Genomic DNA, 15,055 nt, shown 5'->3' on the forward strand with positions numbered 1-15,055 from the left:
GACCGTTTCGCGTTGTTGACATGCAACTTGACTGTAGCGTACAAATTAGAGCTATTCTTGAATCATTTTAAATAGTCTTCTTTATGGGGATGGATGACATTTCGACAGTCTCTAAAACTATAGAATATAAATTATCCAAACAAATATGCGATTCATGAATCAGAATACATTTCGTCCCCGTCGTATCATTAATAATGACCCATAATTTTGCGAGGAGCATACGCTTCCTCCAAATACTTTTCCTCCTCGGTGGTAAGCGACTTGCCATTAACGCCAGCAATCTGTTCAAGACGCTCCTCACTGTTGACACCCACAATCGGACTTGTAACTTTGGCAAGAACCCAAGCCAGGGCAACATCACTCATGAGCCAGCCCTTCTTCTTCGCAATCATTTCGACACGATTGATAATCTCAACAGTTGCGGGGTCAGTGGCTTGCTCGTTGATAACAGGATTGGACTTCATGGCTTCCTTGCGGATGGAGGTGCCGGTAATCGGTCGGGCCAGATGACCTCTAGCCAAAGGACTCCATGGAATCAAGCCAACACCGGTGAGCTTGCAGTATGGAATGACCTCACGCTCTTCCTCTCGATACAGCAGGTTATAATGGTCCTGCATGGAGATAAACTTGGCCCATCCGTTCTTCTCTGCAACATGTTGAAGGGTGGCAAACTCGTAGCACCACATACTACTCGCACCAATATATCTGACCTTTCCGGACCTAACAAGATCATTCAGTGCACCCATGATTTCCTCGGGCTCGACATTCTTGTCGTAGCGGTGAATCTGGAGAACATCGATGTAGTCAGTTTCCAAGCGCTTGAGTGAACCCTCAACCTGCTTGAAGATCGCAGCACGGGAAAGACCATACTGGTTGACGAATTGACGCGTCTGAGAGACATCAGTCTCGACACGCTTATGGCTAGTCTTGTCAACGGGGAAGTAGCACTTCGTCATGATGACGAGCTCCTCGCGAGGGATCTTGTACTCCTTGATCGCTGCGGCTACAATACGCTCCGATTCTCCATTTGAATACATATTAGCGGTATCCCACTACACCTAGCATTAGCACGCTAAATGTGGTCGTACAAAATGCGCATTCAAGTGCAGACTCACAGTTGTGATTCCGAGATCATATGCCTTCTTGAAAATAGGCAGAGCGCGGTCTTTGTTGAGAACCCATGATCCCCAGTCGGACGCTTGTTCATGCAACCAATTAGCATCTCATCGCAGCGCTTTTATTATCAGAATGTACTTACATCCGAATGACATACATCCTAGGATCGGAACAGAGACCTTAAGACCTGAGTTGCCCAATCTTAGTCCCGGTGAATTAGTAATCTTAAGTCCGATTATATGAGCGTAGTAGTAAGTAAATAAATCACCTACCTGCGGTATTCAACAGGCATTTTCAAATTTGAATGAATTGACTAGTTGCGAGTGATATCAGTGAAGTTCCTTGTTGGATACAGAACGGAGCTGTGAGTGTTAACGAAAGTTAGTATACTAGTACACAGAATTGGGAGAGGATATCTGAGGGGCCTGTAACTTACATAATGCTAACTACCACCGGAATTAGCCAAACTCCGACGTCTCCGCTCCATTATTAATCTATTTGACCTTATGTCAAATCTGGCATTTAACAATAATGAGTACTTAACCTACCTAGTGTATCAAAGAACACATTGCACTTTCTCTAGCACAAACCCTAGTCTGGTGTAAGTCGCTCAACAAAGACCCCCCAATAAATATAAACTCAGTTACAAATAATTGCCGTGCTTCAGATAGTATAGAACTTACACTTTGAGTGTCCTTCGATTAGTGCGATTTACAACTAAAACCGATGGATCCCTGCTCGAATAGACCGAAAACGTTAAGCAACATCTAATTTCGTATCACAAGCGATAGGGCCGAACGCCGAACTGATTACTGTCACTTTAAACAGCTGATAACAAACACGCTCGAATATAGTCTATCTGCGTCATTGTACCGGCGCGTATAGGCTCGCTGTCGTGTTTTGAACTGTTTGTCCTTCTCTATTTAAGCCCGAATGGAGTCTGCAATTCGATCGACATACGTCATGAACCAAATTAAGCTTTCGGCCTCCAAAAACCGCATCCGATGCGGCTATCCCCTTTAATCCGCGACCAGACCAAGCAAAGCAGCCTCGATGGACCTAGATAGGGGTTTGAGTAATTAATGGACGAATGAGATACTCCGATATAGATATAGTGTACGTCGATAGGCGTTCGGGGAATTGCACATCGACGAGGCTTGACCGCTCCACAGCCGATAAGAAGCAATCGATCGAAGGGTGCAACAAGAACCAGCGTACCGAGGAGTGTGCATCTATTGCTCACATCCATGGATCCGTTTAATTAGTCTTTCTGGTGATCGTGGGCAATGGAGCCGGAGTCTGCAATTCTCCTGATATTTGTCGACGCACAATGGCGGAAACTCGATTACATATCCTCACACGCTCTATGTGCTATGATATATGGGCGGTGACATAGACGGCTTATCTAGTGATTTTTTAATGCATTGCCAAGCTGCTCGAGTATATAAGTAGAATCGTTGCTCTGACGAGGCTGGTTCCTGGGGGGTGAAGAGCAGAGTGATTTGGAATATGCTCCTCACCACGTTCAAGTTGTCAGTTGCTGCAGATCATGTAGCTAATGAAATTGTTATATCCGTCAAAAATTTGGCTTGGGCTTTAGTCCGTTGCAATAGATTTGGACGAAGCAATCATGCCCAGCGGAATGGTTTAGCAGTCCCGTTTATTTATTGAGCAGGTGTTAGGAAGACACGGACAACCGTCGACGGCGGAGGCCGCGGTGGAATGTGCGCCGTTATCAACTCCGTCTATAAGGTTAGGTCATTTGCCGAACTGCCCTCGATCAAATCTTTCTCTCTACAATATTACCCAGACTAGTTATAAGTTGTCTACATTGTCAATTCGCAAATATGTCGCAGGTCGAATATCGAAAGTAAGTAGTTTGCTGAATTTTGCCAAATGTGGATCGATTGGTGTGATAGATATTTGAGTGACAATGTCCGTGCCATCGCATGGACAATCTAATGACTCTTCGCACAACACTCTGGTTGATTATTGTCGACCAATATTAGTTAGAATCTAACTGTGTAGACTTGGCAAATGCGGACTTCGTGTGTCTGTGCCGATTCTGGGCATGATGTCTATGGGCTGTATGTAGTATTTGGTGAGCTGAATTTATTCAATATTAACGGCAGAATTACAGCTTCCGCGTGGGAACCCTGGGTCCTAGACAAGGAAGACGCGCTACCTATCCTTAAGCGGGCTTATGACATGGGAATCACGTCGGTAAGTTTTGTATTTTTTAATATCGTATGGCAGGTATTGATCTAGTGACCTAGTGGGATACGGCAAACGCTTACTCCAACGGTGAGTCCGAGGTTCTCATTAAAGAAGCCATACAGCGCTATAACATTCCTCGCGAAGAGCTCGTTATAATGACAAAAATCTACTATCCCGTTCCCAAGGAAAAAGTGGGCGAGGCATTCCTTGTTGATCTGCGACAACACCCAAAGTTCGTCAATCAGTTCGGGCTGTCCCGTGGTGCGATATTCAAACAGGTTGACGCTTGCCTTGAAAGGCTAGGCACCGATTATATCGATTTGCTCCAGATTCACAGGTATGACAAGGCCATCGAGCCAGAGGAGATCATGGAGGCGTTGCACGATCTTGTCAAATCTGGAAAGGTTAGGTACATTGGCGCTAGTAGCATGTGGGTCCATGAATTTGTTCGATTACAACATATTGCGGAATTGAGAGGCTGGACATCATTTGTTAGTATGCAGAATATTTACAACTTGGTGTATAGAGAGGAGGAGCGGGAAATAATCCCTTACTGCAACATGACTGGTGTTGGAATCATTCCGTGGAGTCCGTTGCACCAGGGACTGCTGGCGCGCCCATTAGAAGTCAGTGAGCAAAGTCTCCGCACAAAGACTTCGACTGGCGTTTTCACTCAACTAGAATTGGATGCAGGCGGAAAGGAGATTGTCAGACGGCTGGAATCGGTCGCGAAGAAGAGGGGTTGGAGCATGTCAGTCACTGCGTTGGTCTGGCTCACGGGCAAAGTGGTCGCTCCGGTCGTGGGTGTTAACAGTATCAGGCGATTAGAGGAAGCTACTGAAATTAACGGCAAGAGCCTCACGCCGGAGGAGATCAAGTACTTAGAACAACCCTACATGCCGCAGAAGATTTTTGGACACTTCTAGACGTTTCAGTGTAATTAAACCCATATAAGAGCAACTATATATAATTCAACCGTTAAATAATGTGAATGTACATATATATGTCATTAATAACCAAAATCCAACCACCGAACACCTTGTTTAATCCTTAACCACCAGTTATCTCGATCCAAGGTAACGACTATCTATGCATATTGCAGAAGAGTATGTACCAGCCCCGGCTTAGCCTCACTCTTTCCCTCGTTCTTCTCCACCAAGTCTCTCACTCTCTTCAGCAATAGAGCATCGGAGACACTTTTTCGATCCTTCGCGACGACACACTTATTTTGGCTCTCAATCCGTTGCTTCTCCGCAGCAAAATCTGAAATGAGTGAGATAATTCCCGCATTTTTGACCAGCGTCCACTCCATCGTTTCAGCAACATCGAGTGCTTTCTTCAGTACTGCTGAATTACTCATGAGAGTGGCATCCTTCAACGTGGATGCAACGCTCCCAATATATCTCTCGCAGTGAATGTCAATAAGGCGATCGACGAACTGGAATACAAACTTATGCGTTGGCGGATAGTATACTGCTGGCACACCACTGAAAAAGTTCCTCGCCATCTCTATAACCCGTGTGTTACAGGTAGTGGCCGCCATAATCCACATTTGCGTAACGGCATTGACCAAACACGAGGCTCTGACCTTCTCATTCTTGCTCGCCTTCTTATCCGTGGACTCGATGCTAGCCCGCCACGTATAAATTGTCGGCGCAACAATATCAAACTGATTCTCAGCTCTCGTGACTAAATACCACATACTTCTCAGCGCATCGTTAGATATGGATAGTCCTTGATCCAAAAATCCGATCCACGAATTCTCAAAAGTAGAACTTATAAGCGCCCTGTACTCCATTATCCTCTTTGCCGAAACGCCAGTTCTTTGCATCTCACGCATCTCTGTAGATATCAGTTTAATCTCGATCTCGCTCGTGAAAATTTTAAGTCGCATTTCCGACCATCCTCCCAAATATCCTTGATTCTGTACTATTTTCTTCATGTCCAATACACTATCTTTCGATGAAAACTTGGGATCCCACAATATTTCAGCCGCAGTTGATGGGCTTATCTTGCCACGTACGAAGAAATATTCGAACAATTTAAGAAAATCCTCGCTGCGTTGACATGCTTTAAGATCGACTTCCAAGTCTATCCATTTCTGCGAAGGCAGGCGGACTCGTACAGTATTTCGTTGCGATTCTTCCAAGCCTGGTCGATAATGAGTTATTAAATCGTCCAGTACAGAAATAACGGACGAGTAATGTGCGTGAACGGGTGACGAAGATTCGTCTCTCTTTGGCCGTGATGAAGAGGGATGCGGTGAATGTTGGAGGTGCTTCCGGAATGAGGCAGATAATCCGTCGAGCTGCTGCTTTCTCTGTAACGTCGTGCCGTCGTCGGGACCTTCCCTTTTCGCATTTGTCGAAGCCGATTTTGTTATTCGTTTCACAAGTGAGTCTATTATTTCAACGGATGAATCCGAAAACGATGATGAGCTTTTACATCGAACTGAATTCGGTTGTAAGCGAGGTAACAACGAGCCCGAGAGCTCTATCGAATAACAAGACCGTAGAAACTGTGGCCATGTCCTTTGCGCTGAAGGACACATGCTGTATATCAAAGCCTACAGATTTGTGAATCCGCCGAAAATTGACCGATGAATCGGGGGGGAACTTTCGTTGCGGACACGGATTCCGCTTGTACATCTACGCCTAAATCCAAAATCATTTAGTGTTTTAAAACCCTTACCCCGCTCGAAACGAACTTTGAATTAGATGAGAATAGTGTCGAACTGTATATACCTTTACACAATTGGTGAGCCAAACAGCTCAATGATGATTCTACCTCTTTATCCCTCATCGCTACGATTTAACGCCTATTCCTTTCGCTTGTATCGTCGCAGCTAGACAAGGATCATTTCGGGTAAGGGTCGTCTTGACCACTGAGCCGCATAAGCGTAACTTGTGTCTACAATGGCAGTAGCTGATGTTTTCACAGTAATCTGAGGCAACCGAATACGAACTCTGTTTGCAATCCCAATACATATTTTTAATACTGGGAATTTGCCGTAAACGATGACAAGCAGTATGCCTACCGTCGGCGGTCAAAAGGTGAGCTACGTTGAACTTCCTCCTCTGATAGTGGCACGGCTAACATGGTGCAATTGCTGTAGCAAAACATTGATCCGGCGACGATTCAAGTTTTGGCTAAGGATGACATGGCATTGGTGGAAATGTGGGATAATTTACTAGTGCAGTTTGAGGTTCGTTCTCTTGATATCTAAAAGAACTGTGGAGGAATTGTTTATTGACTTTTTGTGGTTGGTCTTAGACGCATCATGGGTTGCCGCATCAAGACATTACGAAGGTAGAGGTATCGAATGAGCAACGAGAAAGTGGAGAGACTGTGACGGAACAGACTGTTCTACCACCTCCGACCGGAGTTTCACAACCCGAAAATGCGTCACATACAAATACCCAAGCTCAAGGTATTGAAGACAACGAGAACTCAGATATGGACGACTGAAGGAAATGCCAGCTGGACCGAGCTGCTGCTCAAGCCCGCGGACAAGAAAATGCAGTGCCGGTATTAGAAGATTAACAGTCTTCTCGCAACAGATGGATAAGATTCTGCAACATATCTATCACTCTCATTAGATCGGCTTGCATGAACGAATGGCTTAAAACTCTTGTTGGCGAGATGAGGTCGTTGTGTAGTTTTAGTCTTTCTTACTCACAACGTTACGCTTCAATTAGACGTGCCCTATTAATGCGAATGTTGCAAACCGAAATAATGTTGTAAAGAAATTTTATAAATATAAACTGAATTCAAATATGCCTCCTGTCTCAGATATTGGAGGGGGCGCACATCTCGGGCAGGATGCCCAGCCACCAGAGTCATTCATAAGCGCGTCAATGGCAGCATATAGATCTGCGAGTCTTGTGCACCTCAACTAAGTCATACTTCTGTCAGAGAGTTATCTTTCATGCATGCGGACGACTTCAGGGCCCGAAATAATAGCGAAAGATTACCGTGCAATGGAATAGCAAAGACAACAAAGCAAAGATGCCGGCGGATGGTGGATAGTAAGTATGCGCTTGATGACAACACGGCGTATTGCTTCCAGCACAGATATCAAGGTGAGAAGTCCTTTAAACAGAAGAGTGTGAAGTCCTTTAAACAGAAGAGTGTGAAGTCCTTTAAACAGAAGAGTGTATCGGGAGTCAATGAAGATTATCACAACGAAATCAGCAATTGTCGGACACATCACGCATATCGCCATAGTCATGCTACGGGTCAAGCTGCGACCTTCAATACAAATGACGTGATTATTCCTATGCGAGAGTCGCATGCCAAAAAAAAGAAGAATGGATTTTCAAAATTTTGGCGAAGGTTGTTTTGCATGTATGTAGATGGTCAATCAGATTTCCACTGGGATCGACAGACCACAAATCAACATTCTTTCCGTCAGCACAACTCGTCAACTCATCCGCCAAGTTGTCACAGGTTGAATAATGCTACCGTGAAGGTCTACAACGTCGCACGGGTTGCGCCTGCGGTCAGCGCCAAATACGTCAATCTCTTGGCTGAAGAATTGAAGAAGCCGATTTCGCAAGCCGATGAAGCTGGATATATCTATATATACGAACTAGCCTCTCCATGTACGTGTTTTATTACGCATTACTGTGATGAGCCGACTAACATTATTCCATGCAGATCGCAAAGGACCAGTTCACCCCGATACAATATTATACCTCAAAATTGGGCGCGCGAAGAACGTTGACAGGCGAATGCACCAATGGACATCGCAATGTTCCCATGCCGTAATCCTAACAGGCCACTTCCCGTCTCCCGTCGGTATATCTTCGTCAAGTATGCACGAATATATCGGTGGAACGAAATGTCGAGCCGTACATCGCGCCGAACGATTAATTCATTTGGAACTCCGTGCCATGTTTCCGTGTTCTGCTGAAAGAGGCGAAGTGTTTCCGCTTTCGTTGACAGGGTCAGTAAGAGATGGAATTTGCAGTAACTGCGGGAAGCGCCATACGGAATGGTTCGCCGTTAGTCAATTAGATGCGCACATTGTCCTCAGAATCATATCAAAGTGGATAGAGTATGTTGGAGTAATATAAAGTGTTTTTTAATAGTTACATGAATCGCATTTGTTAGTCAATCAATCAATCTTTTTGCTATTCAATATATAATTATACAATTCGTCAAGTTGACGCGATAGTCGTACACGTGAAACCAAACTCAAAGAGTAGATCCACATACAATACATAGAATAACTGCGTAAAGTGATGATGATCCAAAAGCTAAAAAAAAATCAACTCGAAACACCTATTTACCGCTATTTAGCGATACCATAATAACCCAAAAATGTAACAAAATGTGATCCCACGAGACACCGTAATATAAACATATGTAACAATTTAATAGGGGACTCATCCCTCACTGTCCCAAATCATACAAAAAAAAATGCCCAATCAAGTTTTCGAAGCAACTCCGGAAATGTAGTAACCCGCAAACACACTCCAATGGAAGTCACCGAGCAAGCAGATTCTGCCGGCCAAGATACCGAGTTCTGGAGCGACGTCTTTTGATGCCTGAGACCATCCTGCTGCTTCTTTTCGCTGGGCGGCCACTGGCTTCCAGTCCGCCGCGGTGGCCGCTACACCCGCGCCGTTGAAGCAAGCCTTGACCCGACGCTCGAGGTCGCCAAGGATGCGGCCTTCGACAAGTTTGTAGACCTTGGACGGTTCCGCATTCAGATGAGCGGACAGCCACTTCTGCGCGAGATCTGCCATGGCGCTGAGTCCTGGTCCGCGGTTCGGGAAGTGTTCCTTGACCTTGCGGGTGATCTGAAGGGAGATTGCGGTACTGTTTGCCGGCCAACGCAGGTTGTTGGCGATCGACATGGTCGAGTCGGCGGTGGAGATAGTCGACGGCACAACGGGTAATGACGTGGCCGACACTGAGGAGGCATCGTCATCGGCGACGAGTACGAGCAGCTCTGCTTTGAGCGCGTCGAGGTCGCGTTGTGTCGGGTTCGCGCCGGGTTGGCAGGACGCGACGAGTTGTCTGTACAACGTCAGGCATTGCTGGAGGCATGTTATTTGTGCGACATCAGACTTCAGCGACCGCAGGCGCGACACGTCAAACGCAAACGTCACCGGAAACTCATCCTTCGCGCCAGCGGTCGGTTGCTGTGGCGACGCAGAAGAAAACAAGGAAACCAAGCTCGAAACAAATACGTCAATATAAGGCACCTTGGGCTCGGTTTTCGTCGCTTCATTGTACGAGTTCTTGAACCACGCGACAGCCTGTTTCACGTCGACCTTCCGTCGCTGGACCCGCTGCGCAAAATAATCCTGCTCGAATTCGACCGCAGTCTCAACGAGTAACGGTCTCAGTGTTCGAATCTGGTGGTTCGCGACATCCAACTTCATGGCTTCCAAGATGGTGAAAATCATGCGCAGGCCATCAACCAACTTTGACGAGTCTCGAGTCGCGACACCGGAAGTGATACACGCCAACATCTGATCGACCCAAGCGTCTCGCATGGGCGCACAGTGCGACTTGAATACACCAGCCAACCAGTTTGCGAGCTTGACAAAGTCGAACGCGGCATGCTGCAACTGCTGAATCTGCAACTCCAAATCTAAAACTTCCTCAATCTGAGCGCGATCGCGTGCCGGTAGCAAGCTAACCAGGATTTCCCTGAGCGAACTGAGGATACCAGCTAGCTTGCTGCCGCGCTCAATCTGCGCCTCTCGCTTCGAGAGGTATGCCGCCGAAAGAACGTCGCATTCGCCGATGACACCGTCCCAGTATTTGTCTGCCAACACTTTCTTTCTCCTACCTCGCTCACCGTCGAGGTTCGGTCGAAATTGGAGTTGCGGGTCAAAAACAATGTCGTGACGAAGTTGCGGATTCTTGAAGATTTCCTGGAGGTCGAGTTCTCGCAATCCCTGGAGATTAACTGGTGGAACATTTGACGATATAGATGCAGTTGGAGATGTCTGCTTTGATGACCGATGATGGCGATGATGATGATGACGACTGCTGCGCTTTTTGACAGACCATTCCTCTATCGCAGACGTATGCAACGACAACAAGCTGATATCTGGTAATGATTTTGACCTCATTCGGCGATAAGCTGTCCGACTTGGTTCTCCAGCCGGCGACAATGGCAACGACGGCGGAGCAGGAGATGCAGCCGAAGTCGGAAGGTGCGAGCGGGTTATGTGCTCCGCTGTTGATGAGCACATGTCGACTTCGGACTCAACGTCGGACATAGCACTGTTAGACCTATTTTCATGCTCGAGCTTTGCCCGCTTCGCAACGGAGCAGGCGACTGCGTACGGCCTCTTGAGTTTGACGACCGATATATGACCATCGACCGGCTGCGACGACTGCTGCGACACGACGACGACTGCTGGCTCCGCAACGGCGACGGCAGCCGCGGCAGCAGTTGCCGACGATTCTTCGTATCCTGTCTGGTAGTTCATGGCTTCGAAATCGTCGCAGCGTTCAGCGGCTTCCGTGGCAGGCTGACCGACGGCAGCGACGACTGCGGCAAGTAAGGAATGGCGCCGTTCTTGTTGCTGGTGATGTTGCTGCTGCTGCTGCTGCGCTTGGGTCGAGGCAGAGCCTGGGTTACTGGTCTTTGCCGAAGCAGCCGTTGGGTGAGGCGCCTGTGGGCGCGGTTGTGACTGATGATGGGGATGGTCCATTTGCTGTATTGAAGCTATAATATGACTAGCTGGTGGTGGTGGTGGTGGTGGTGGTGACGGTGAATATTATTATACTGGCATTGCTGACGTGGATTATGAGAGATACGGGGAGTTTGTCGTGGAATGTACGGGAACGGAAGTGAAAGGAAAGGAAAGGAAAGGGAAAGGGAAAAGCAAATGGTTAAAATGAGGAGGAGGGAGGCAAAGGAATATTTATTCGAAGAGGGCACGAGGTGCGGAAAGCGGCGTCGGGGCAAAGGTATAGTTTTGGTAATTTTTTTTTAGTAAATTCATATCTTTGCCCTTCCCAGTTTCGCGGGATGCCGTCTGACGGCGGTTGAAGTATCCCGTCGTTAAAATTGGGGATGAGAAGAAATAGACGGGGCTCTGCCACGAGTTCTTAGGAAAGAGCTCCGACGTTTTGCCAGGGCGGGCGGCGAAAAATCTAGCACAAAGCCAAAAAATATGTGTGCATGTAAACGTTTACTGTGGGGATATCTCGAGTCGCCACCAGATATCAAGAGCCGCGTCTTTTTGGAAGCGTACCAACAAATTACTTTGAATTATATGAGACGCAAAGCCACCCGATACGCCTCGTTTGTCATTACGCATGTTGGCACATACAGCAACAGGAGGGACCTTGTGTTCAATTCAATTGAAATGGGATCATTCTGATTGCCAGGCCTGTTGAATAATTATTGATCACATATAGGTGAAAGTATTTGGTCGAGCCAATGCTTACACGCGCGTCCTGTACGAATACGAGGGATATATTCAGTCAGCGCGGGGACACACGAGTTTCCAAATGCGTCGCAATCAATGCCGATGCCACACTACGGTATTTGGTAAGGATTGGTTGTCATATGAGGTCATCATCATCATCCAGAACTGCATGTGCGCCAGTGATATATAGGTGCAGTTTGATTTGCAAGGTTGTAGCATGTGCCCTTGACGGAGATCTGGAGATTTACAACGAAGTTTTGGCGTAGCGCGTAGAGTACGTACAACAAAATACTACTAGCTTGGCCCGAATTGGTTCAGGCCCCTCCTTCGAGTATAGAAATTAAATCCTCAATCTCGCATCTGAAATAGCTTCTTGCGATTCGATTCTATGTCAGATGAACAATGAATTCGTGTTAAAGATGAGCTGGTGATCTGCAACTTCCAGTTTGGTGCGACATCTGTCACACAGACCGGCCACCTAATGGGTTAGGGTATTAATTTTACTGGGTCAGGGTCAGGGTCATGGTTGTGGCTTAGAATGCAGGATGTGGCTCAGATGCTATTCGGAGCCCAGCAGTGGCGCAATTTGATATTTTCAAAGCAAGCGGTGATATTTTTTCTACAGCAAGAAAGTCGACACGCTTTAAGCAAGGGGTGGACTTTTTTTTTAGTACATTTTGTGTGTTGCGCCGCCCAGCCGGATTGCGACTTTTGCGATCTGTGCGTTGGATTGCAGTGGGTCCTTGATATATTTATTATTATTACATATACTGTGGCAACAGCGACAGCGATCAGTAACCAGTGACAGCTAGCACAAATTCAGTCAGTTAGCCAGTTAGCCAGCCAGCCATCCATCCAGCCAGCAAATGGGCCAGCACATCTAGCCAGGCAGGCAAGGCTTGCTGTTCACTTTTAGAACCACTCTAATATGAAAGCATTAATCGCACTAAGATGTGCCTAACACGAATTATACCAACAATTTGATATGCTATTCTTCCAAGAAACATTAGTCTTGCTGTGTCTGAGGCGGCGTCGGTTCTGCGACATTCGCATTTGCCTATCGATCGCTGCGCGCTTCCTCATATTGCCAGCCTTACAGAACTCTCTCTCCACACTGCTGCAATATAGAGGATAAACACTGCGTTGTGTGGAAGGGCAAGACCGCAGTGTCACGATACTGTATAATAGAGATATCCGACTATATGGAATGCCATATCTGCCTATCCATGAAAGATGGCGAGCTTCCCTAGATGACGCCAATCGACGAACAAAGGAAAGAAATAGCGAACAAGTCTCGGCGCGATTGTGCTCACAGCGTCGGCGACCTCTAAGTCTAACTTGAGCCGATGTCGTCGTGTCGCGGGAGTCTAACGAGTCGCCTCGCCACCCGCGATGCATTGACCCTGAAATATTACTAGCCAATCAAACTAGGTAGCCAGTAACAACAACAAGTCCGCACAAGCCTTGCTCAATCTAAATTAACAAAACAAAAACAAACGAACAAGATAATTATTAGAATATAGTGCTCCACGTGCGTTTTGAATTAACTAAAGTTGGCGACTGCGATAAATGAGACGCGATGCAAATTGCCGTCGACGCAAGTGCCATGCGTGCTGCACGTCAACTGCGAGCCTGTGCAGAACATATTGGCGTACTGCACCATATATATATATATATATATATATATATGTATGCTATACTACTTGAAATAAACCCATCATCGCCGAGTAGATTTGATATCAGACTGAAAATCCCGAGTTTTTTGGCAATCTATCCTGCGCAAAGTGCGACACGGCGGACCCGTTCTGTTGAGCCAAATATTGATTCAATTTGGCCATAAAGGCCTTGAACAGATTAGATATGACGTAAAACCACTATATATCTCTCAAACAGCCTGTGTTACCAAATAAGCTAGCGATGTTCCTTTGTGTATAAGTTACATTAAAAGCCTTACAGTTGTTCTACCGATTCATTTGACATGGCTGTAATGCACCTGAGACTTCTGCATCCGATGTGGTTTCTTATCGCCGCAGCTTCGGAGAATTCAAAATAAATACCATTAAGTTGCAAATTTGTATCGTTTAATTGCACTGCATCCAGCGAGTGCAATCTAAACTTTTGCTCTCGCGTGGGTTGGTGTGAGCCGCACGATGTCGACAACTTATTTATCGACACATCGGCGTTTCGTGTGGCCCACCAAAAGTCCAGTCCAGTAGTATGGCGGGGCCTAAGTTTCGGTCTGATGTGTGCGGTGTGCCGAGCCGAACAAAGGAAAACTCGACAGAAGACGGTTCAGGCAACTTTGTACGCTGCGCTGCGCTCGCCGGCCCGACCCGCCGCATTAACAACTCTCAGCGCTCTCCTTGCTTCGTCTGGTCCTGGGGTGGTGATTCCCACCGTGGCGAACCCGCTCCTTCGTCTTTCCCACGATATTATTATTCCAGAAACCTGGACGCTGTGTCCAGTGAGACAGCTCAATTGTGTTTAAGTATATATCGAAGCACATGTTGCCAGCTTGCGGTCAAATGGTCGACCATGATCATATCGCTCCTTGCATCCGCCACTCCTGGTGGAACCCCGCGATGTGATACGTCGTTCTCCGTACTTCGACCCAAGACCAAGGCGTTCACGTTCGATCACTCACATGCGCTGCTAATTGCAACGCGCCAGCGGACGACAAGTGGACCAACTTTCCGCTCCCTCCAGAGTCCCGTAGATACCAGCAGATGGAGACGCCTACCAAATGTTTGTCAAAGTATTATTGGAATGGTGCATCCTTCACGCCCGGCATCCCTGAGTATCCTTGACTCAGACGATTGCTTCAGACTGCTCAAATAGGCATCTCTCGCAGCACTATGGGTCAGCATGCATCCGCGCCCCATCCTCACATTCAAAAAATGCCTCTAGCAACGTCAATTGCATTGCTCCGCACTTCCTTACGAAATTGCAACCTAGGATTCGTCATCAGTCGATTGACTGTTATCGCCGTTTCTAACCCCGGCCGTCGAGCCGCACAACTTCGTCAAAAAGTCGTGCGCCGCACGAGTGGCTCATTGGTCATCTGAGAGCTAATCACCCCCAGAGCCAAAAACTGATTGCGGCATGACATGAAGTGGATGACTGAACACCTGAATTTCATCCTGCTGTGTTGTTTGTTTGTGCGGCTCCATTCCTGTTGAGAGGGCCCTATTTGGCTGGAGGCACTTTAAAATAACTACAAAGCCAGGATAGCATATACCGCTGGCCAACTTGTACCATCTAACTCCTCCAGAGAAGGCAGGAACATGCTGTAACAAACAGCACAATTCAGAAATGAA

The 15,055-nt window shown here is 46.9% G+C and overlaps 5 protein-coding genes across 5 annotated transcripts; 2 read left to right on the plus strand and 3 right to left on the minus strand.

The window, feature by feature from the left end:
• Window positions 1-188: 188 nt before the first annotated feature.
• V1513DRAFT_428668 (NADP-dependent oxidoreductase domain-containing protein) lies at window positions 189-1,408 on the minus strand (the record flags this gene model as incomplete). The annotated part of the gene is made up of 4 exons (XM_066896300.1): window positions 189-1,052; window positions 1,116-1,198; window positions 1,259-1,317; window positions 1,389-1,408. The coding sequence occupies 4 exons, from the start codon at window positions 1,406-1,408 to the stop codon at window positions 189-191; spliced, it is 1,026 nt and encodes a 341-aa protein (XP_066756458.1).
• Window positions 1,409-2,893: 1,485 nt separating this feature from the next.
• V1513DRAFT_434965 (NADP-dependent oxidoreductase domain-containing protein) lies at window positions 2,894-4,361 on the plus strand. The gene is made up of 4 exons (XM_066896536.1): window positions 2,894-2,986; window positions 3,145-3,203; window positions 3,257-3,339; window positions 3,393-4,361. The coding sequence occupies exons 1-4, from the start codon at window positions 2,964-2,966 to the stop codon at window positions 4,257-4,259; spliced, it is 1,032 nt and encodes a 343-aa protein (XP_066756459.1). The 5' UTR covers window positions 2,894-2,963; the 3' UTR covers window positions 4,260-4,361.
• On the minus strand, window positions 4,268-6,090 carry V1513DRAFT_434968 (uncharacterized protein). Its single transcript, XM_066896537.1, has one exon. The coding sequence runs from the start codon at window positions 5,882-5,884 to the stop codon at window positions 4,421-4,423; it is 1,464 nt and encodes a 487-aa protein (XP_066756460.1). The 5' UTR covers window positions 5,885-6,090; the 3' UTR covers window positions 4,268-4,420.
• Window positions 6,091-7,261: 1,171 nt separating this feature from the next.
• V1513DRAFT_455865 (meiotically up-regulated gene 113-domain-containing protein) lies at window positions 7,262-8,411 on the plus strand (the record flags this gene model as incomplete). Its single annotated transcript, XM_066899538.1, has 3 exons — window positions 7,262-7,422; window positions 7,465-7,937; window positions 7,993-8,411. The coding sequence occupies 3 exons, from the start codon at window positions 7,262-7,264 to the stop codon at window positions 8,409-8,411; spliced, it is 1,053 nt and encodes a 350-aa protein (XP_066756461.1).
• An 18-nt stretch (window positions 8,412-8,429) lies between these two features.
• Window positions 8,430-11,440, minus strand: V1513DRAFT_434973 (T-complex protein 11-domain-containing protein). The gene has a single exon (XM_066896538.1). It carries the CDS (start codon window positions 11,013-11,015, stop codon window positions 8,766-8,768), a length of 2,250 nt encoding a protein of 749 aa, XP_066756462.1. The 5' UTR covers window positions 11,016-11,440; the 3' UTR covers window positions 8,430-8,765.
• Between the last annotated feature and the right edge of the window lie 3,615 nt (window positions 11,441-15,055).

This window comes from Lipomyces chichibuensis (genome assembly GCF_038497645.1).
Source record: "Lipomyces chichibuensis strain CBS 12929 unplaced genomic scaffold V1513scaffold_1, whole genome shotgun sequence".
Taxonomy (NCBI): domain Eukaryota; kingdom Fungi; phylum Ascomycota; class Lipomycetes; order Lipomycetales; family Lipomycetaceae; genus Lipomyces; species Lipomyces chichibuensis.

What these genes read in the sequence shown, in the direction of transcription:
- V1513DRAFT_434968 (XM_066896537.1), bottom strand. Translation starts at nt 5,884, where the DNA reads ATGTGTCCTTCAGCGCAAAGGACATGGCCACAGTTTCTACGGTCTTGT.
- V1513DRAFT_434965 (XM_066896536.1), top strand. Translation starts at nt 2,964, where the DNA reads ATGTCGCAGGTCGAATATCGAAA. An exon ending in TCGCAGGTCGAATATCGAAA is followed by an intron (nt 2,987 to 3,144) that starts GTAAGTAGTTTG and finishes CTAACTGTGTAG; the next exon opens with ACTTGGCAAATGCGGACTTC. An exon ending in GGGCATGATGTCTATGGGCT is followed by an intron (nt 3,204 to 3,256) that starts GTATGTAGTATT and finishes GCAGAATTACAG; the next exon opens with CTTCCGCGTGGGAACCCTGG.
- V1513DRAFT_434973 (XM_066896538.1), bottom strand. Translation starts at nt 11,015, where the DNA reads ATGGACCATCCCCATCATCAGTCACAACCGCGCCCACAGGCGCCTCAC.